The 21,732-nt window shown below is 45.1% G+C and overlaps 1 protein-coding gene across 1 annotated transcript in view; it reads left to right on the forward strand.

Moving 5' to 3' along the window:
* Positions 1–21,732, forward strand: part of LOC119406444 (HEAT repeat-containing protein 1) — a 157,274-nt gene that overhangs the window by 16,154 nt on the left and 119,388 nt on the right. The window contains exons 9-15 of the mRNA XM_049420100.1: positions 4,605–4,724; positions 5,774–5,996; positions 10,442–10,534; positions 12,122–12,207; positions 13,679–13,872; positions 15,493–15,599; positions 20,844–21,129. Coding sequence (XP_049276057.1) covers positions 4,605–4,724; positions 5,774–5,996; positions 10,442–10,534; positions 12,122–12,207; positions 13,679–13,872; positions 15,493–15,599; positions 20,844–21,129 — 1,109 coding nt within the window. The remainder of the gene's footprint in view (positions 1–4,604; positions 4,725–5,773; positions 5,997–10,441; positions 10,535–12,121; positions 12,208–13,678; positions 13,873–15,492; positions 15,600–20,843; positions 21,130–21,732) is intronic.

Here is a 21,732-nt window from a genome sequence, read left to right on the forward strand (position 1 = left end):
AGATTCTCGTGTAAAGAAGACGCGCCAAGCGTACGAGGGCGTGATGCCGAAACTACTTGTCGCTACCGGAGCGTCGAGTCTACGAGAACCGCCCAGTTCCCCTTGGTCAAGCTGGAGCCATCGGATCATTAGGCAACGCTTCAGTGGCATTCGAAACCGCGTTCGTATGGCATACTATGCGGGACTGCCGAGTGCGCGGGAAATACGGCGACGGGAGGAGTGCTTGGCATCGCAGCGCGCAACGAAGCAGCGGAAGTTCAAGCCGTTGGATGTTGGTGAACGGCGGCAAGGAAAATGGCACAGAATTTATCCGCGTGGACTTATCCGTGATAAAAACGTTCTTTGGGCTTGTGCTTTGTTCCGAGTTCGGCTCAAGCAGTGACCATTTTCAAGGCAGAGGGTATAGGCTGCTTTCAAAGCCTGTGCTTCATTATCATAGGTGCGACTCGCGCGAGAAGCGTTTCTCGTAGAAGGTAGCTGGTGATAGTGGTGCTAAAGATAATTAATGTAATTTGAAGTGAAATGAATTAAATTAGGGCCACAAATACTGTCGACAAGGGTGCAACGGTAGTCGCTTCAACCACGACCTGACAGAGCAACACCGAAATTGCAGAGACGCCGTATTACACTTTGGGAAATTGATTTGTGCTCTACAGCCTTGAGAAGGTTAAAAACTGACATTGGAAGTTGCAAAAGGAGCACTTATACAGTAGTAACACCAAGCACAGACTTTCAAAATTACACAAACCAGCAGGGGACCCCGAGTACAGCCCTTGCCTGCTGTTGAGCCAAGTGCTATTGCTGGACAATAATAACTGATTTTTGTTTTAATAAATAACCCACGTGCTTTTTAGACTCAATCTCTCTGTCTATTTTATTTGCCTGTTGCAAAGCCACATTCATAGACAAATTTTGTATTTCTTTAGCTTGCAAGGAATTGGTACAGGCCTATGAATTGCTAAAGGTGGAGTTTTATCACTCTGGTACTGGGTGCACTATGTGACTTTATAAGAAGATTTTGCCAGTACATTGGCAGGTCATGGTCACATATTTGGTATGGCTGTTCTCGTGAAGAAGAAACCTATCAAATGATATAACCACTAGTGCTGTGGCTGCACTTCCACAGAAGTTACAGTTGTCTGAAACTTCAAATGCGTTTTTCTCAGTTTGATATTTTTGCTCAACGCACTCAGCCTTACGGGGTTTTTTTCCATGTTGTTGCTGAGTAAAAATCACAAATTTGGTATCATTTTACTCGTATTGAAACGATCTGGGGGGTGATGCTATTTGCATAACTCTAGCACCATTTTACAAATTTTAATTAAAGATACTAATGAGAGTGAATCAGAAAAAATAGCCACCAGTGAATGTTCATCTGTTTTCTGACCTTCACAGTGCTCTCAAGGGAATAAAAATAGCATCACCCCCTACAGCATGATCTGGGCATTGGGCCCATGCACTTACATATTGGTTTTAGTAGGTTGAAATTGCCTAAAAGCCCCGTAAGAAGCAGGCACTAATTATTTTTTCGAACCTCGAAATCTTTTGAACTAGTGCAGCTATTAAAAAACTAATTACAGATTTGAAATCAGCATAAAAAACTGGTCAAGACAGTGAAGTTTGGTTCATATTGACTCAAAAATAAAGAAAAAATTTTAGGACCCACGTCCCCCCTTAAGCAAGACGCCCCGCTTTTACGTACGCAACGTTGTTAGGGACGCTATGTGCGTCGGGTGCGCCGTTTACACCGTGGCTGTATGAAAACTCGCCGTGAAAAAATGCAATGAGGTGAAAAGAAAATGAAGAAAAACGCGCGTTCGCCTCGTCGCAATAGGTTTCTTAAGCCCCCATGTCGCAGCGCCCCCCACGAAACTGCGGCCGGCGCATGTATTAAAGGCGAACATTATCTGGACGCGCTCTCCTTCGCGGCGGGCGGAGAGTGTCCACACCTAAATTATTTTTCTTACACCGTGCGGGTGACAGACAGACAAACAGACAGACCAAAATTTCTGCGTTTAAGTTCCCCAAGAAAGACTGTCGTCTTTAAAAATCGTTGAATGGGCAATATCACTGAAGCGAATATTTGGACGAGAGGATTTGTCTTCATCAGGGCATAGGCAAGTTGTTTTGTCATAACATTGGCTTCAGCGACATTTTCTGGCCAACGATTTCTTATCACGTTACCAGAAACTAGTTGCCTCTTTACGCAACTTACAAGTGGAACTTGTTCCTCGTTCGAGTAACTTGGTATGCCGTCTTTTTGCACAATGATGGAAATGTTACTTTGTTGCAGCTACGGAAAAAAGCATAAAGTTACGTCTGACAAATAATTGCGTGTTGTAGGTAAAAGAAAAAAAAAACTTTTAAAAAAATCTAATAACGTTACGCGCATACTTATCACTGAAGGACAACAGTGTTTCTTTTTGTCGTAAATCCAACTTAAAATAAACTACCATGTTGTTTGTTTTTGTGACGTTTTAATTATAGCTGTGCGAATAGCAAAATTACGGGCGTGAAGCGAATTCGAATAATAAAATTCAAATGCAGGTCGAATCGAATATTTCTTGAATATTTTTTAAATACCTCCGAGTGATATTGCAGAAAAAAGTTGGAGAGCAAAGCATATTCTTATGATATGGGAACACGAAAGCGTTTCTTTTGGCTAGGTTGGTGTTACAGAGGGGGGCTGCAAAGTGGTGTTCCAGAGTTACGTTATAATGAATGAGGAAATGTGAAGGCCGAATTGTGTTTATTTACATTATTCGGTACAACCAAAGTGGTGTCAACAACATTTCACATGTCCTCCCCTATTTCATCGTCGAGGTGCTCTAAATGACAATGTTGACGAATCTTCTGCCGATGTTGATGCCTACAACACTGGCAACGGAAACGCTGCAGCCACGTTTTGTAACATCACTGTGCATGCTGCAGCAACACTGCCTCCACAGGAGTTGAAGACCAACTGATGGGGCACACAAGGGCGCCCTTCGAGTTGGGAGTTCTTCTGCCGCGGGGATTCCCCTCTCCTACTCCGCGGCTGCGAGTGTTGTCTGCGGTGGTTGTTGGTGCTGGCATTAGTTATGGTGGGAGAGGTCACATGTTTTCCGTATACGGCTGTTGTGGACGCCGGATGACTGCATACTTTTGCAAACCTGGCCAAGTAACGCTTTCATGTTAAAATGTAGAGAGAAGCATGGCAAAAAATAAAAGAACTTCTTTTGTGTGGTAACCTGTAGACGTAGCGGCAGCATGCTGTTGGCCACGTGGAATGAAACTGTGCTGCTAGATGTCACGTTGTGACGTGGGATTGACGTAATGTGCAGTATTGGCACGAGCCTGGATGACTTGATATTTTGCCCTTATTAGGGTGATAGTGACGAATTTGATATCGCGAGCTGATTTTACAGCGCCAAGACGCTATTCGGAAATAATTTTTCGCAAAATGGGTTGATTGAGTAGGAAACCAAAACCACGCTCGCGGCCTTAGCAACAGCTGACCGTCAGTGGCAGATGTATTGTCATCGCCGTCACAAAATGGCGACGGAATGCATTTTAAAGCTAGTCTGCTTAGGCTCATTTTATGCTCGACTACGGTTTGTCTGCATCAAATTTGCTCTCAGTGAAGTGGAAATGGTGACGCGCCCCTTTCATTGTGAAAGCTCATACGAAAGGAAAGTTCGCACGCTGAGAACAGCTATGTTGTGTCTATATTGTGTGCCCAAAACCTGTGTCCATGAGTGGTGCAAAGAAAGGAAGGAGGTCTTCAGCTGCCTGTCGCCGAGGAAAAGCTTATACGGACCAAAAATGGGAAAAATATTTAGACCTTGATGACAAGCCTGCAGCTTAAGCAGCTCTGTGTAGACCGAGCTTGTCAAGGTCGCGGCCCTCGAATAGGTATGGGATCGAGGCATTTCCACAAGTGACCTTAAAGCCAGCAAAACTGGATTGCTAAACGAAAGGAACTACCGGCAGAATAAATTTCACTTTATATGAGGGTGCATTGTGCTTACTTTTTGTTTTCGATTAAGTACGCTAGAAGCAGGTGCTGTGCTTCGCACTTGCTGCATTCTTTCTCGTCTGAGTGCACTGGTAGAGCTACCATGTCTGAAATAGCGTCGTGGTGCGGTGAAGTCCATTAGCCTTTTCGATAAGTCGAGGTTCTCAAGGAGAATTGGATTTGCGCACATTATTTAGAAGTGCTGTGATTTGATTTTTAGCGAATGAAACCATTATACTTATTTTCTGAAAGTTCGAATACTTCGAATAGTAAAATTTCAGTTCGAGTCGAATTGAATAGCAAACACTATTAGAAAAATATTCGAAAGCTCTAATATTTGCACACTCCTAGTTTTAATGGCTGTTCTTACAGTAAAAAGAAAATAATGACATCACTTGATCAGTAGTTAGTGTTGCTCTGTTTACTCTGTTGAAACTTGTACCTATCAGGGTTACCTTTCTGTTTCTGGTAACTTTAACTGTAACATTTACTTTTTACTGGTGTAAAGCGGCAACGACTAGTGCTTGAATAGTACACTTTGCGTAGTGAACTTCACATGTTGAAACTAAACCGCAAGGTGCTTTCTTTCCCTTTCTGATTTGTGCAGTTCGTTCTTCGATGCCTATATCAAGCTACACAAGAGCACAATGGCCAGCGGCGGCGACGCGGCATCAAACCCTCCAAACGAAGAAGCAATTCTCGACATCATGAAAATGCTGCGTCAGAGGTGAGCTTCTTTGTTCAGCCCCTCTAAAGGGTTTCTGTGTTGTGTCTTTTTTTTTTTGTAACATTGCTGCCAGCTATACTACAGTTTCGAAGGTAGCATGATTCGATTTCCCGAGGTCCAAGATGGAGGGAATGACTGCAGGACTGAAGCAAGGGCATGTTTTCTTCAGACCGTGTGCCCATTGCATGATTTTATCAATGCTGTGTTGCTAGATTACAAAAAACCAATGCTGTTTGCGAGAAAAAAATTTTTTTTTCTGAAGTGCTCAAGTGTTGCTTGATTCAAATTGCACAAAAGAAAAAAAGTGTGCAAGAAAGACACCGTAATGGTGCATGTGCTGCCCTCACATGGGAGCATATACTGGAAACGTGGCCTTGTATGTACTTTTGGGCAAGCTATTTAGAATAAAGAAGCTAACCCACCGTGGTAGCTTAGTGGCTGATATGTAACTCTGCTAAGCTCAAGGGCACTGCTTTGACTCCCCATTGTGGCAGCTACATGTTGACGGGTGCAAAATGCAAGAACGACCGTGCACTTAGGTATAAAGGTTCTTATCAAAGAGTGCCAGGTGGTTGAAATTAATACGGAGTCCTCCACTGCAATGGGCCTCGTAATGAGACCTTGGAATTGGCATGTAGGGCCAATTCCAGTTTCTGAACAAACTTTCAATTTATTCCTGTGTGCTTCTGAAGCAAACAAAATTGGCAGCAGTAAGGTTGTTGAAAAATTCATCGGTCTGTGTCTAAAGGCAAATGATTGTTTAAAGTGTTTCTATGTAACTTCAGTTATACTCAAACCTCGATATAACGAACACGGGTATAACGAATTATCGGTTATAACGAAGTAAATGAAGAATAGTCTTGTCATAGGTACAGTGTCACAGATAAATGTTTATAACGAATTTTCGGATATAATGAAGTTATTATCGTGGCAGATGTGACTTTGTTATAATGAGGTTTGAGTGTACTTAAATGCTCTCTAAAGAAGGCGTAGTGTGACCTGTGATGATGCCTCGTCATTGTTCACATTGTTCGGTGGTCTGTCTCCAGGTGCCCCGACGAGGTGGACGCCTGTCTGGAGAGCCACCTTTGCGGAGACGACGAGCAGGCGCGTCTGGCAGCACAGCAGCTGACTCGCTCAAATGCCTTCGGTCGGGAGCACGCCCTGGTGGAGGCCACGGGAAGCGCATTATTTCTGGCTCTCAACAGTGCCAGCAAGCACCACCGAGTGGCAGCCGTGCGGGAACTGGTCGCTTCTCTCCAGAAGAAGCAGGTGCGAGGCCATGCTTGAATAGACTAGAATATTATTCTTATGGTGAACTTGTAAATAGCAAAGCTAGGTACAAAGAACTCTCACTAAATGGAAATCTCTTAAGCAGAATTGCTGCTTAAGGGGAGACGTGGGTCTTAAAAAATGGTTTTTTAAAAGTTGGGTGAATGGCATGAAATTTAATACACTTATTCAGCTTTTTCTGCAGATTCAAAATCTCTAAGTAGATTTTTGATAGCTGCATCAGAACAAAAGATATGCAATTTCTAACACATATTTAAGCATATTTCTTACGGGGATTTTTGGCAACTTTGCTTTGTCAGACACAAAAACAAAGTATGTGGCAAGATTGCCAGGAAGCTGGTCTAGCCGGTGATGCTATTTATTTTCTTATAATGTTGTTCACCAAATTATAATTCTCGATTATCAGAAATAGTATGCAGCAAAAAAATTTCACTCACATTTATGTCTATTTATTTTGCATTCAAAGTTTGTTGAAGACAATAGGATTAGCATCACCGGCTAAACCAGCTGTCTGGCAGCCTTGCCACATACTTTGTTTGTGTGTTTGACAAAGCAAAGTTGCCAAAAATTCCCGTAAGAAATATGCTTTTAGAGATTGCACATCTTTTGTACTAATGCAGCTACCAAAAATCTAATTAGAGATTTGGAATCTGCAGAAAAAATGGGATAAGTTTGTTAAATTTCGTTCAGTTCACCCAGCTAATAAAAGAAATAAAAAAAAGACCCGCGTCTCCCCTTAAGGGGGGACACGGGTCTTAGAAGGCCGAAAATCGCGAAAAAATAGACTTTTTGAAGCTGACATTTTCGGAATCTATATCTATTTTTGCACAAATCTGCTAAGTTTGTAGCTTCTATTTTCATTATTTCCGCCGTAAAATCAATCTGTAACACCAATATGAGGTTTGTCTGAGCGCAAATTGACGCTAAAATCGCGCTCTTTCCGCGCCGAACCGTTGCCGGTACACACAGGCTATCGTGGCCATCTTGATCTCGTTTGGAAGAGCCGTTCTTCATCTTCAATTTCCCGCCACCGCTGGCTCGCCTTGCTCATTGGTTTTCTAGCAAAAACGCGTCATCGAGAAATACAAGCGCGCGATTCTATTGGCTGCTTGGGGCACGTGACAAAATCTAGGCATCCGATTCGCCAAGCGGCGTTTCCGGCGTCTGCTTCACCGCCGAGACGCGCGTGAGCGTGCGCCATTTTGTTGTGGTGTTGTCGACTGCCTACAGCTATGGGCCCTGTCATCAAGAAGTTCCGCACGAAACACAAATTCGGAAAGCGGATGAGGCGATCGCTAGCAGAGAACTTCAGGAAGCGCCCCGCAACGACCCAGAACAACGAGGATGACGAACTCGCAGCGGCCGTCGACGCCAGCGCGGTAGGCCTAACGGACGCTAGTCCTACGAGCCCGTCAGTTGCCGACAACGTCGCGTAAAGCGGCCGTGTGCGTCACGACACACAAATTCTGCAGCCCCAATAGATAGAAGACAAGAAGAAGAAGGCAGAAGAGAAGCTGCAAGAGATTTCATCTGTTGCGGTGACGGAACGGAAGCGCAGCCTTATCGCTAAATGCGCGGACGCCGCGGGTCCCCCATCTGATAAAACGGCCTTCACCATCCTGGACTTGGAGGCGGTAAATGCTTTGATAACATTGCATTTAAAGTGCAAGATTTGCAACGGAGACACCGAGATCGGGAGAGGCGAGCGGGAATACGGCCTTGCCGTCAAGCTTGAGCTAGTGTGTGTGAACTGCGGTGACGGGTCGTCAAAGTGGAGTTCGCCGCGCGTCGACGGACAGCAGAAAATAAATCCATTCACAGTGAACGTGCTCGCTACCCGCGCAATGCAGGCTACTGACAACAGGCAGACTGCTTTTAACGACATATTTGCAATGATGAACATATCGCGTCGCGGCCTCCATACGAAAACTTGGCAGGCGTACGTGAAGAAGCAGCTAACACCTGCCGCTACTCTTGCTACCTCGAAACTCACGAGTGAGTGCGCGAGTTCGGTTCGCGACATCTGCGCGGAACTCAACGTGGACAACCCGGGAAACATCGCCGTGTCATACGACGGATCGTGGATGACGCGCGGACACTCGTCGCATATTGGCGTCGATACCGTCATTGAACTGATAAGCGGCCTCGTTGCAGCAAAACTTGAAACTTGCAGCAGAACTTGAAAAAAAGGCATGCTCATGCTAACAATCAGTCTGATTATATGCCTGGTGCATATTAATCACTAAAAGTATGTGTGCCTTTGATATTTTTCATTCTGTAATGCTAAATAAAGTTTTAACCTTTTTTGCTCATTTTCTCAGAACATGGATTTTGGCCACTTCCCTTTTTGCTTCTTCTGTAAAAGTCGACCTAGGACAGCTAGAGCTACAATTCTTTTTGCACAACCTAGCTAAATGTGCATAAAAAGCAATGCTGCAAGCAGATTTTCAATCTGCAATTTCAATTTTTTTTATATTAATTTAAAATTTTCTTGTTTTTGGCTAGGTGTAGACCATGAACTCATTAGTGCTGTAAATTGAGAAGTAGTTGTTCAATTTCCAATCAGCTTGCAGCGTTGCTCTCCTTAGGCTTTCTAGTATCTATATATGGGTTTATAATGATGTTATGTTGCATAGATAATTTTTTATTGTTTCAGCAAACAATAGAATGAGATTACTAATTATCTCAGGAAATAATTGACCTGTGTAAAATATAACTGAATAGTTAAATAAAGCTAAAGAAACTGAACAAAGCAGTGCAGTTTCATCTAATTTGGCCAAGAAATAACCTATGTTATCTCTAAAAACCATGTCCCCCCTTAAATGGAACAAGGGCCTCTACTAGTATGATTGGTTCAGTACATGGATTCTGCACCCCTGTTCATCTCCTAGTAAACAGTACTCCCGCTAAACGGAACATACTTTCCAACTCCCTTTCAAGTTTTGTTTAACGAGAGTATTCTGTATAAGCGAATCCTCTAAAGTCACTGGCTTGCTTTCATCTATATATTGCTCAGCGGTGGTATGTCTGCATTTTGTTTAATGTGTTCACTGCATCATGGATCACCAATGGGTCACGTTGCATGTTATTGATTTGTGCTGCCTGAAACTAGCAGTGCTTTTATGCACTGTTCCAATGAAGTTCACTTGGAAAACAGAATTAGAGGCACGAAGGTGTACTTTGCAATCGTATGAATTGTAGGCGAGCTCCACCTTGCATCTTGCAGCCATAAACAAGCGGTGGTGCACTGTGCACGAAGCACGAGGCACTTCAGAGTCAAGTGATGAGGCCTAAACAGTACTTCGTGTGCGCTGTATTCCGGCCTTCGTTTGGTTGGTAATCGCGTTATGTCAAAGCTTCGGAAACGCACTGAAATGTGTATGATATTTTATGAAAGGCAATCAGTAGGCACGATAAATTTTGTCTGAAGTAACTCCTGCAGGGTTTTTAAGGTTCGAATGTGCAAGAGTTCTTTCCTATTCGAAGACACGCTACTTTGCCAGGGCCAGGTGTTCAGATTGAATTATCTGTCGAGAAGTTTTGAATTATCAAGGCTCTGCTGTACTTAGCTTAAAAATGCATTTTCATGACAGCCATATAACACATAGCAAGTCTACATTTCAACTCTTTTGCAAGCAGCTTTTGTATGCTGTCAGCATGTGTCTCTCTGTCGGTGGAATGAGAAGTGTAATGTCTTAAATGTAAACATTTCGACAGAAGTCTGTCTGGCTGGGTGGAAGAATTAAGAAGTTGAAATACCTCCAGCCACAAATTCTTGGAGGAAACCCAACGTTTCGAGACCGGCTTGGTCTCTTCTTCAGGGGTGACTGTGCTGATCAGGGGGGCTTCGTCGCAGCTTGTTTTTGGCTCCGCCTTACTCTTTCCCTCACATTCCGGAGGCCGTGCACGTAGATCGGAGGCATTGTTCCGAGGGACCGGTTCACATTCGCAGGTGTGTTCTGGATGTGCCACGACTCGAGTAAGAGCCTCCTTCCCAGATTCCTTTCCGTTTCTATGATGGAAGCGCCCTCGAAGTCAATTTTGTGGTCGTGCTTCTCGCAATGTTCTGCAATGTGTAGTTCACACTAATAATGTTAATTGGTAGCCTGCGCTTATGTGGTTTCTATATACCTGCTATGTAATGATTCGTTCAGTTATTCAGTAATTATGTACCGTTTCGTTCTGTTATGCATTAAGATGTTCTATACAGAAAAACAGTTTTTTGAATGAAAGAAAGTGTGTTGTCATGCCCTTGCTCTAGTGAACAAGAGCAGATGCTGTATTTCATCGTAACAGTGACATGCAATGACATTTCATTTGATTGTCAAGGACATTTGTGCCTTTGATGTGGCATCGCCACAGATGATGCAGGCAGGTTTGTTGTCCCGGTAGGGTTGGCTGTTAAGTTGTTATTTTGTATGCAGGATGTGGATGAAAAGTTTGCTCGAGACTCGTTGCGCAGCCGCCTGGTAGACACAGAGCCCGAAGTGGTGCAGGCAGTGCTTGCCCTCGGCAAGGTGAGTGCCAATGCCTGAGTGGGTGCTGGCTCATTTATCTCTCTCATTTTTAACATACAGTAATACCTCGTTAACTCGAACTCGCATATCTAGAAAAATTGTTGAAATTTTCCTACCGAACGATTTCCCATAGGTGCAATGTATTTATTGCCCTCTATCTTGAAGTATTTCCGTGCCAACTTTCGGTTATCTCGAAATCTCGACTGAGAGTGGAACGAAAACTTCGCCACCGAACCGTTTCACAAAATACTAGCGGCAAAATGTCGTACGTTTCACAAGGCTCGCGCGAGGCTGCCGTGCTTACGACGAAGTGGACACTGATCCCGAAAGTAAAGTCGGAACCTAGTGGCATAACAACTTTGTCAAGCAACCCTGTGTCACGTCATGTGACGCTATAGACGTGCACAGAGGCAGGCCCTGCAAAATAGCTCGGATTGTATACGTCGTTTTGTTTACCGTCAGAGGTGTGACTTCAGCTTTTTATTTACGCAAGGCACGTCGCGCAGATTTTTTTGTCGGCCGTGCAGTGTGGTGAGGATAACGCCGCCAAAGCAAAGCAAGTCACTGATGCTGCAAAGAAAGGTAGCCCTAATCAGAGAAGCGGATTCAAAGCTCGAAGTTTCCAGACATCAAAACGGCGCTGATTGTGTGGTTACATCGTGATAGAGGAGCCCCTCCCGTCACAACATTGACAGAGAAGGCCGATTCTCTGGACTTGGCTGTGGGTTACACTGATCTCGCCTGCAACATCGGCTGGTTTGACCATTTTCTTAAGCGAAACAACTTGGTGTCAAGCACGGGGATCGCGCCAGTGTTGACGCAGCTACTCAAGGGGTGACGACATCAGCCGAAACAAGAAACATGCTTCGCTTGATGCGAAATAAAGTTTAGTGCAGCGGCGCGGACAATTGGTGCATGCGATGTGTTAAGCAACTTGAGAAAGCTTTGCTAGGTGCAAGTGTTACTGAGAGGCAGTCCAGCCTTATTCGGTCTTTCTGCACTAAATAAAAAGGCAGTGCCAAAAAACACAGCTGGTTGATAGCTCTGGTATGTCATTATTTTTCTTTAGAACCTTTACAAAGAGCCAGTTAGGTGCTCCCGTTAAGAAACTGGTCAGTAGTGATAACGTTTCTAGGTAGAACTGGACTTCTCAGTGGAATTTGCCCAACTTTGCTTATCTTGAAAATCTGCTTATCTGAAAATTTTTTCTGGTTTTCACTACTTACGAGGGAACGATGTATTACTGAAGATGAAAATTTTAACATATGTGCAACATAACAAATTGAAGCGTGCCAGCAGCAGTGACTGCCGGTAGCGAACACTGTCTAATGCCATTTCCCTTAGTAGCAAAGCTCATCCACTCGTAGCCATATAAATTCTTTTTCTATTATTATCTGAAAAGTAACAGAGATGCCTTGACTCAAACTTTTTGTTGCTATGTGCCTGTGCATATTTTTTTTTTCTTGTCGTTGTGTCTTCATGCTGCATTGTGCCCTGAACAAATACCCCAATAAGATGTCAGGAGTGTCAAGCCTCACTTTATTTTCCTTGTTCTTGCCTTTGAACACAACTTCCTCTGTTTTCTAGGACCTCTGCAACTTTGTGGAGCAGAGCTTTGTCCTGAGCACCTTGAGGAGAATCCTTTTTGAACCTGCGGAAGAGAGCACGAAATGGTGTGTTTTGTCTGCTGTCCTGGCTTTTTCTACTCTTTGGCATGGCTGTGGCAGAGCCGTATATTCCTTCGGAGAGTTCGGCGGAGGGGCGGAGCCAACAACCATCCAAATTTAGCGGCGGCGCTGTCCGCCAGCCATTTTGTGCCGCGGCACTGTAAGCTCACGTTGGCGTGCGCCCGCAACGCTCCGTCTCTGGCGAATCCTTTCTTCAGCGAGTTAAGGGGCTGATATACTCCAGCGTAACGTCGACGCGCGCGCACGCTCGGCACAGTGACGCTACGCTAACAAACGTGCAGCACTCTATAGGCCAACGCGCGATGCGACTGACGCGCCCAGCGTCCGTCAACGCGCCCCGGCTGCAGCCGGCGCGAGATGCGACATGCTGCATTCCACGCCGGCGACGTTATCCAGACTGAACTGCGTCTGTGTCTCTACGTGAAGAACGGACGCCAAGTGCGCTCAATTGCGCATGCGTCAAGGCGACGTAGTGCGTCGCGCAAGTGGGAGTATAGAGTGCTCTGTTTTCGCGTCAACGTAACGTGACAAACCTAGCGTCGCCAACTCCCGCCGCCGCGGGCTACTGCGCTGCAAGCCCCCATTGCGACGTCCGTGCAGGTCCACGATGTTCCACGCAGCCGACACGTGCACGAACAGCAGCAAAGGCACACCAGGTCGGTCACAGAGGAAGCATAAATGCCGACAGCGACGTCACGGGTACAGCATCACGAGAAACCTCGGCACGAAATGGCGTCGGCGGCGCGGAAGCACGCTGTTGCCAGACTGGGCGGCGAGATCAAAGAGCGGCGAACTCTCCCAAAGGGAATATACGGCTCTGGGCTGTGGCATTGCGCTGTTCATGGACAGTCGCGAGCAAGTTTCAGATACCATAGATACCGTGAAATATTGGTTTTATTTCTACGTAGGTGTGTGGGCTGAAGTCAAGTGGCAAAGCTTACATGCCCTTGTTCGACCAGTGTACGATACACAGGCGATAACACTGTGTGCAGCTGTTTCAGAAAAACTTTCAAAATTTTTCACGGCTTTTGTTTGTATAGCTGCTGCTTTCCGTCTTATCTTTTTTAAACCTTGTTCATGTGCTACAGTGTTGTGCTGTGGAGATCTGAAGACACATAGGACTAGTAGGCAGTATTTTGTAGCACGGGGTCTATACTGCACTCCCATGACTATGGCAAGATGTCGCAAATAAATTGAACCACGCGAAGGAAATGGGTTCAGGAACGCGGCGGGGGGTAGCTTGAAAAGCAAAAGACGTACATTCAGTCTATAAATGTTGATGTTTTGGCTCTGAGGAGTCGCAAGTAAGGCAACACGATATGACACCTTGTTGTGTGTCATGTCACATTGTGCATTTGTCCCTAGTGCCACTTTGGCGCCATGACAGTCCAAGCGTAACGTATTTGCACTCTGGCAACTTACCAATTTGGGCCACGCCCTATTTTTTTTTCTGCAGGTTTGACCTTCGCACTCGAGCATTGGCGTTCGTATGCGACGACCTCTGCACTGTTGTCGATGAGGGGCAGCTGCTTGCAGCACTGCTTCCTTTTCTGATGCCAACTGAAAAGTCTGAGATGTCACTCGCCCGGGTGGCATATGCAAGCCGTGCCCTCCAGCGGTTTCCAATGTTCAAGACTGTCAGCACTGACAGTAAGTGCTGAAGATATATGTACTGTGTCACAGTTGCTGTAGTTAAACCTCAGTATTAGGGGTGTGCGAATAGTGAAATTTCATCTCGAATTGAATTTGAATCGAATAGTGGCCAAAAATGTCGAATATCGAATACAAAACTTTTTATTGAAAATTGAAAGAAAGAACAACGATAATGTTGTGCTTTATCGTCATGAGTGCTCCTGGCCCAAAAATTTTTGGGCGCGCGTTCACAGCAGCGTTTTAACTGCGCGCCGGAACGATGGAAGTTTCTGAACGAGGGGTTCGGCGCGGCAGTGGTGACTGCATAGTGTGAACAAATTTTCACATGTCAAGCCAATCGCAGGGTTTCGCGGGCCAAAGTCGAGACGTCTTGTGGCGCTTGCAGCATACGCGACCGAACTACACAAGAAGTCCGTGCCTTTGTTTTGGAAGCTAAGTTGTGAAGGGCTTGAAAGCTTTCTCATGGGTTTTTTCACGTGCGAAAAGGACATATTCTCCTTTAAAATAAACATGCGCTCGCTTTGAACCAGCATATCGGTAAAAGTTTTAACAAAAGACGTACTGTAACGACGTTAGCGTTAGCTTTAGCCACCCCTCCCTAACCAAGTTGCACCGTTGGCCTTTGTCGCGTTTTAGATATTCGTCATGTCGAATTATCCGAAACTTAAAATACTAGCTATTCAAAAGTCGAATCGAATTATTCGATTAGGTATTATTCGATTCGAATTCGAAACTCGAATATTCGCACACCTCTACTAAGTATAATTAATACCGCTGTCACATGAGCACTTTTGATCGCGATCAGGACCGATCCGGATTAGGCTCGATCCAGATCAGGTGCTGCTACACGGTCACATTTAATCGCGATCTGTGCATCGTGACCTGGTTCTGTGATCGCGATTTGGCTGATGTCTGCACCAAATTCGATCTGGATTAGGCTCTACAGTGTAGCAGCGACCAACTTGTTATCATGATCAAGAAGTATGATCCAGATCGGCTCTGATCGCGATCAAAAGTGCCCGTGTAACATTCGTATAAGTTACGATGTAGCAAACTTTTTGTTTCTGTTTCGTGCTCCCTTTGAAGTGCGTGTATTTTTTCTCTCTCATTATATAACGAAGTAGTTTTGTGACACAGTTTCAATACAATGAAGCTATTGCGAGCAAGAAAGTGAAATTAAAATATATAAATTGTCAAGTTTTACGTGTCAAGGTCATGATAAGATCGCAGGGTTTGCCTTAGTGGGGAACTTCGAATTAATTTTGATCATCTGGGAGTCTTTGGTGTTCACTTAAATCTCAGTGCATGAGTTGTTTTCACTTCCATCGAAAGGCAGCCCTTGTGGACGAGAATTGAACTCACATTCTCGAGCTGAGCAGCACACCGTGGTAGCTGCTAACCTCTAAAGAAAAAAAAGGCAAGTTTGGTTAAATTCTACTAAGTGAAATTCCGCAGTGCCACACAGGTATAGATATATTCAAATGGATTGTGCAATTTTCGACGTCTCTAATGTCTAATATTTTGTACAGTGGCCATTTGTAGTTCACCAATACTTTACACGTTGAGAAAAGAGGCCTCAACTGGGTAATGGCATTCAATGGTTAACCTTTTTTGCAGAGAGGATGACGGCTGCTTTGGGAGCGGAGGACCTAGACACCATCACCGAATTGCTACTGGCTAACATTGCTGAGACTGTAGGGAAGGTTGAGCAGCCCCTGGCTCTGGTAAGCAGCAACAGCATTTGAATTTTCATAGTGTGGCGAAAAGCTTGAGAAAGAGTGTATGAATACAGCAAGTTGTGCTTCTGATCTGCAGGTAGTTCTAGTATTAGCATGATTCTGCATAGTCGAATAAGAAAAACTAAAATGGGCAGTAATGAGTCTTTAAGGGAGGACATGGCTTGTGAAGATTTTTGCTGTATTTAACGTCCAAACCTGGGATAAGACAAGATATACTTGTTCAGTTTTTCGTGCCGACTTCAAGTATGCAGTAATTTTTCTTGTAGGTAAACTTGTTTGCGAGATACACAACACTTCCTCACTATTGTTTTTAGAGAGGGTAGGAACAAAACCATTCAGCAGAAAGTAACTGCATATTATCAGATAGCTAGATACTACAATATGCAATAAATGCAATGCTGCTAATAGTTTTCAGATCGAATCGCAACTAGTAGGCTTGTGCGAATATTCGAGCACTTCGAATATTCGAACGAATAATGCAGTACAGTAGAACCCCGCTGTTACGTTCCTCACTGCTGCGTTTTCCCGGCTGTTACGTCGTTTTCCGCCGGTCCCGGCATAGCTCCCATAGGATACAATGTATTGGGAACCCCGCTGTTACGTCGTAAGTGTCGGACCGTTCCCGTATGATACGTCGCGAAGTGCGCTCGGAGCCGACCGAGTGACTACCAAAGAGAGCGGCCATGGTGCATTTTCACGCAGCTTGGCCTCGTTTGACCGCAATATTAGCCGCATGAGAGGCGCAAGCAACAGAATCTTTCAATTGATGCAAACAAAAGCATGGCCTTCGAGATTCAAATTCCAAAGTTGGCGTCTATGACGTAACTGCTCGCGAAAGCAAGGCCTTCGAGATTGGCATTTACTATTGACAAAAGCATAGCCTTTGAGATTTGTACTGCACAAACATGGCGTGTATGACGTAATTGCTTGCGAAAGCAAGGCCTTCGAGATTGGCATTCACTTCTGCCATTGCGTTGGCGTAGACTCATCATCATCGTTATTTGTCGGAGAACGGGAGGAGTTCGAGCTGGTTCGAGCTCGCATGGTCGTGCGTGCGGTTCGCGGTCGGACTCGCCGCGCCGGTCGTGATTGCGTGTGCTTAGTTCTTTCATGCCTACAGCTGTTGGGTGTTAAAAAAATCACATACGTTGATTACATTTCTGTGGATGAGGCCGTCCTAAGCTCCGCGTTTCTATCCATCGACTAGATCGCGGCTGAGCGCGCCAATTTTCGTGCTGCTCGTAAGAACTGAAATAAAATTCTGTACCACTAAATATTTTGCCGTTTTTCTTGTTTTTCGGCTCTTACATTTCCCGTCTCTTACGTTTATTTCCTACGGTCCCTTCAAAAACGTATCAGCGGGGTTCTACTGTATTCGAATTCGCTTCGATTCGAATTTAAATTACTGAAAATTTCGATTCGAAATGGAACGAATAGGTGTATATTAGTCCGTTTGTAACCTCCTGTAAAGGTAGTTTCACTGCAGTGAAGGGGTGCTATACCGTGAATACACCTTTCCAGGAAAAATCCGCACTGCTGCGAAGCCTCACTTCAAGGTTAAATTAACACTTTACCCTCACATCGATTCATCATTTTTTAAGTTTAAAAACTTGTTATACCAGCTTATATGCTCCAAGTATAGTAAATTTTAAAACGCAACATATTTTAAAGGTTATTATTTGCATTCTACTGAAAGCCAAATCCTGCTACTATTCAAAGTTGCTTCCACTTCCTTTGAAACAAAAAGAATGACATTTGCACGTGCCTTGTTACAATTTAAAAAAAACGTTGTGCAGGTTGGTTGGGTCATGACAAATATGCTCATTTTTCCTTATAATATGTGATATATACTATTCGAATTCGATTTGAAATTATTCGACCAAAATCACTATTCGCTTCGAACCTAAAATTTACTATTCGCACAAGCCTAGTGACTAGTCATTCTGCAGATGATCTAAATTCAATGTTTGTACCATGACTACCAAAAGAAAAAAAAACAAAATCATATTTAAAAAAATCCATGAGCAGAAAATGAGAATTCTGCTCTCAGCACTTTGTGATGCAAAGCTTGGGCAAAAATGTAATTACAGTCGCCGACTGTTGATTCGGACTCGACGGGAACCGCCAGAAAGTCCGAATGATCGAGAGTACGAGAAAAAGGGTTCACCATAATAAAAGCATCTTTAGTGTCTCAGTGGCCGGAAAAACTTGTCAATGCACGTCTGCACACAAGCACGCTCACACGACCAAGTCGGCCTGTATTTCAGCCAGTACAGTAGACTCTCAGTAAATGGAAATCTCTTAAACGGAACTGCTGCTTAAATGGAACAACTGCATCTAACACGATTGGTTTCATACTTGGATTCTGCACCCCTGTTCATCTCTCAGTAAACGGAACTCCTGTTAAACGGAACACATTTTCCTGGTCCCTTCAGGTTCCGTTTACTGAGAGTCTACTGTATTTGACCATCACTGTATGTTATCAATAGCACTGTTACGGCCTGCGCTAAATCCGCATTTGATAACTGTGGTGTGGGCAGCGCGCCATCGGAATCACTATCCACCTGCACTGGTTCGAGGACCGAACAGACGATCTCATCATGGTCCAACTTGGCGAAAACTTGGCGGCTTTTTTCGCCATCGTCAGTGTCTCATAGTTGCCACGTTTCTTCATTAGTACCAATGGCACAGATGGAATGGGTGGCGTCGGAGCCATTACAGCAGATCAGGCCTCACACGCCAAGCAACAAACAAAAGAGCGAGACACAAAGTGTGAGATGCAGATCAGGCCAAGCCACAGAAACAACTGACAATACAAACCCTCAAATCCGTAAAGCGGACGACGTCGGGCTAGTTCGTGCTGCAGTGCTCGTGGTGTAGTTCTGTCTTTGTCCATGTCGTATGTGCGGTGATTTTCAAACGCCACACCAAGCTGACTCCGAGCGTGGCTTGGCTTTGCTTGCAGTTTGGCTGTAGTAGCCACTCAACGGATACTCGACTGGCTAAGGCCAAAAGGCAACCATGACGTGTAGCCAACAAACATAGCCTTCAAGGTCGGCAGTTGTAATTTCTGTGTGGATTTTTACAGTGGCACAATCTCCAGCCATAGCCAGTGCAATCTTTCAGTGCTGGCAACCTAGCATAAATACAGTAGAACCCCGCTGTTGCGTTCCTTTCTGATGCGTTTTCCCGCCTGTTACGTCGTTTTCCGCGGGTCCCGGCACAGCTCCCATAGGGTACAATGTATTGGGAACCCCGCTGTTACGTCGTAACTGTGGGACCGTTCCCGTATGATACGTCGTGAAGTGCGCTCCGAGCCGACCGAGTGATTACCTAAGAGAGCGGCCATGGTGACTTTTCACGCAGCTTGGCCTAGTTTGACCGTAACATTACCCGCATGATAGGCGCAAGCGACAGATACTTTCGGTTGACACAAACAAAAGCATAGCCTTCGAGATCCGCATTGCAGAGAATGCGTTTATGACGTAAGTGCTCGCGAAAGCAAGGCCTTCGAGATTGGCATTTACTTATATCAAAAGCATAGCGTTTGAGATTTGTATTGCAAACATGGCGTCTATGATGTAATTAATTGCGAAAGCAAGGCCTCGAGATAGGCATTTACTTCTGCCATCGCGTTGGCCTTTATTTGTCGGAGTTGTTCGAGCTGGTTGGAGTTTACGTGGTCGTGCGCGCGGTTCGCTGTTGGACTCGCCGCGCTGGTCGTGCTTGCGTGTGCTTAGTTCTTTCACGCCTGCAGCTGTTGGTGCTAAAAATCACACACATTGATTACATTTCTGTGGATGACGCCGTCCCCAGCTCCGCGTTTCTATCCGTCGACTAGACTGTGGCTGAGTGTGCCAATGTGTACACCAGTGACGAAATTTAGGAGTTGGTGGAGTCGCTTTCGGGGTTACTTCTACTTTCGCGAGGCGTTCAACTGTTTACTACAAGCCACGGTGGTCCGACACTATGCCAATGGTCCTGCAGTATCGCTCGGCGACACCGACGCAACCGGCAACACCGACGCAACCGGCAACAATCTCGCGAAGGTATCGCCATAAGCGATCGCTTGTCAGGTGTAGGCCGTGGTGGCACTAGATTTATGAAAAGGAGATGAGACTGCAGGTGCTCGAAAAACTTATCGTGCTGCTCGGACATAAAAGCGCCAGGCAACATTACACGGTTTTTTCACGCGTAAGCATTTACTACAAGCCACGGTGGTCCGATACTATGCCAATGGTCCTGCAGTATCGCTCGGCGACACCGACGCAACCGGCAACAATCTCGCGAAGGTATCGCCATAAGCGATCGCTTGTCAGGTGTAGGCCGTGGTGGCACTAGATTTATGAAAAGGAGATGAGACTGCAGGTGCTTGAAAAACTTATCGTGCTGCTCGGACATAAAAGCGCCAGGCAACATTACACGGTTTTTTCACGCGTAAGCATTGAAATAAAATTCTGTACCACTAAATATTTTGTCGTTTTTCCTGTTTTTCGCTCTTGCGTTTTACATCTCTTACATTCATTTCCTACGGTCCCTTCGAAAACGTATCAGCGGTGTTTTACTGTATTGTAAACATCACTGACAGCTTGTCATAGTGTTTGACATTGAACTCAATCAGCAAGCTGGAGTCCAAAAATCGAACGGCGCACTGTGGGGTGTCGAAATTTCCGGTTGTGTGTTTACATTACCTCAATGGGACGAATGGCGGTGCCACGAAGGTGTCCAAATAAACGAGCATGTCCAAATTTTTAGCGTCTGAATAAACGGTTGGCGGCTGTACAGCTCTAGCAGTTCTAGATTATGATATCGCTCCGACAAGCCAAATAAATAAGTGACCCGAAAACATTTCAGATTGAGCTCGTGCTCGTTGCACAGATCTAAACTCAATAATGTAATAAAAAAAACACTTTTTTTCTTTGGCGATTTTATGGTCTCCACAAGCCAAGTCCCCCCCTTAAATTTTGCTAGCCCAGTTACCACATTTATTTTGTTTTCACAGCTTAGCGCAGTCAGTCCACACAGAGTCCATGCTGCTTCTTGAGATGACGACAGTCTTTCGTTATCCTGTAATTAGCTACGCCGTTGTTCGATCAAGCTTGCTTTTTATGCAAAAGTTCGTAATCAGTTTTTTCACATCTGTTTATAAGTTGAATTAGTGTTACTTCAGAAGCAAAACATCCGACACACGAAGTGTTATTTACGTTACGAGTTGCGTCGCTGTCGCAGGTGAAGACGCTGGAAGAACTGTGCTTCCCGAGCACCGGATATGCAGCTGCACAGCTTCGATGCATCTGTGGCTCCCTCCTGAATGGCCTGGCATCCTCGACGAAGAATGTGGAGGTCCTTCGTGAAGCGCTCCGGTTCTACCAGCGGCTGCTGGCTGAAAAGGCAGCTTGCGGCGAGTACGAGTTTGCGGTGGCTGCGGTTCGAGACGGGCGTGTTCCCTCCACCATGGTCATCAGTGGCCTGACTGCAGTCATCAACGGAGTAAAGCCTGTGGCAGCATTAAAGGGTGAGGGTTTTGTACTTCTAAAAGTACGATTAGGACGCAAATGCCTTTTGAATACAGCAGCTGCAGTGGGGGATCAAACCTATAACCTTCCGTACAGTGACACCTCACCAAATTTAAATTTTTTTAGCGCGCACAAAAGACAAGGACAAGAAAGAGACACACGAGCACTCCACTTTAGCTCCAAATTCTCTTTCTTGTCCTTGTCTTTTGTGCGTGCTAAAAAAGTTTAAATATGGATACATACCAACTTGCCCAGTTATCTGTCTTACCTCACCAAAGTTAAAGCTTCATGCTTCGCAGCTGCCGCTTTCACCTAGTGGGTTGATGGGTGCTGCCGTTCCACGGGCGCCTTTGGGATTGCTGCTTCCTGAATTCATTTGGTTTCACTGCCGTTTCACATTTCGCTCGCTCCACTATGCAGCTGTGGCCGAAGACATCACATCCGCTCAGCACCATGTGCTGAGATGATGTTACTGCATTTTCTACGTATAAACTGGGCCGTCAACAACGACTCGCGGAGAATTTGCTAGAAATGATCCCCGCATATCGCCGCGAAGCTAGCTTCTTTGCATGGCTTTGAAGGACTGCCGTGAAGCCACCTTT

The sequence above is a fragment of the Rhipicephalus sanguineus genome, chromosome 10 (genome assembly GCF_013339695.2).
Source record: "Rhipicephalus sanguineus isolate Rsan-2018 chromosome 10, BIME_Rsan_1.4, whole genome shotgun sequence".
Taxonomy (NCBI): domain Eukaryota; kingdom Metazoa; phylum Arthropoda; class Arachnida; order Ixodida; family Ixodidae; genus Rhipicephalus; species Rhipicephalus sanguineus.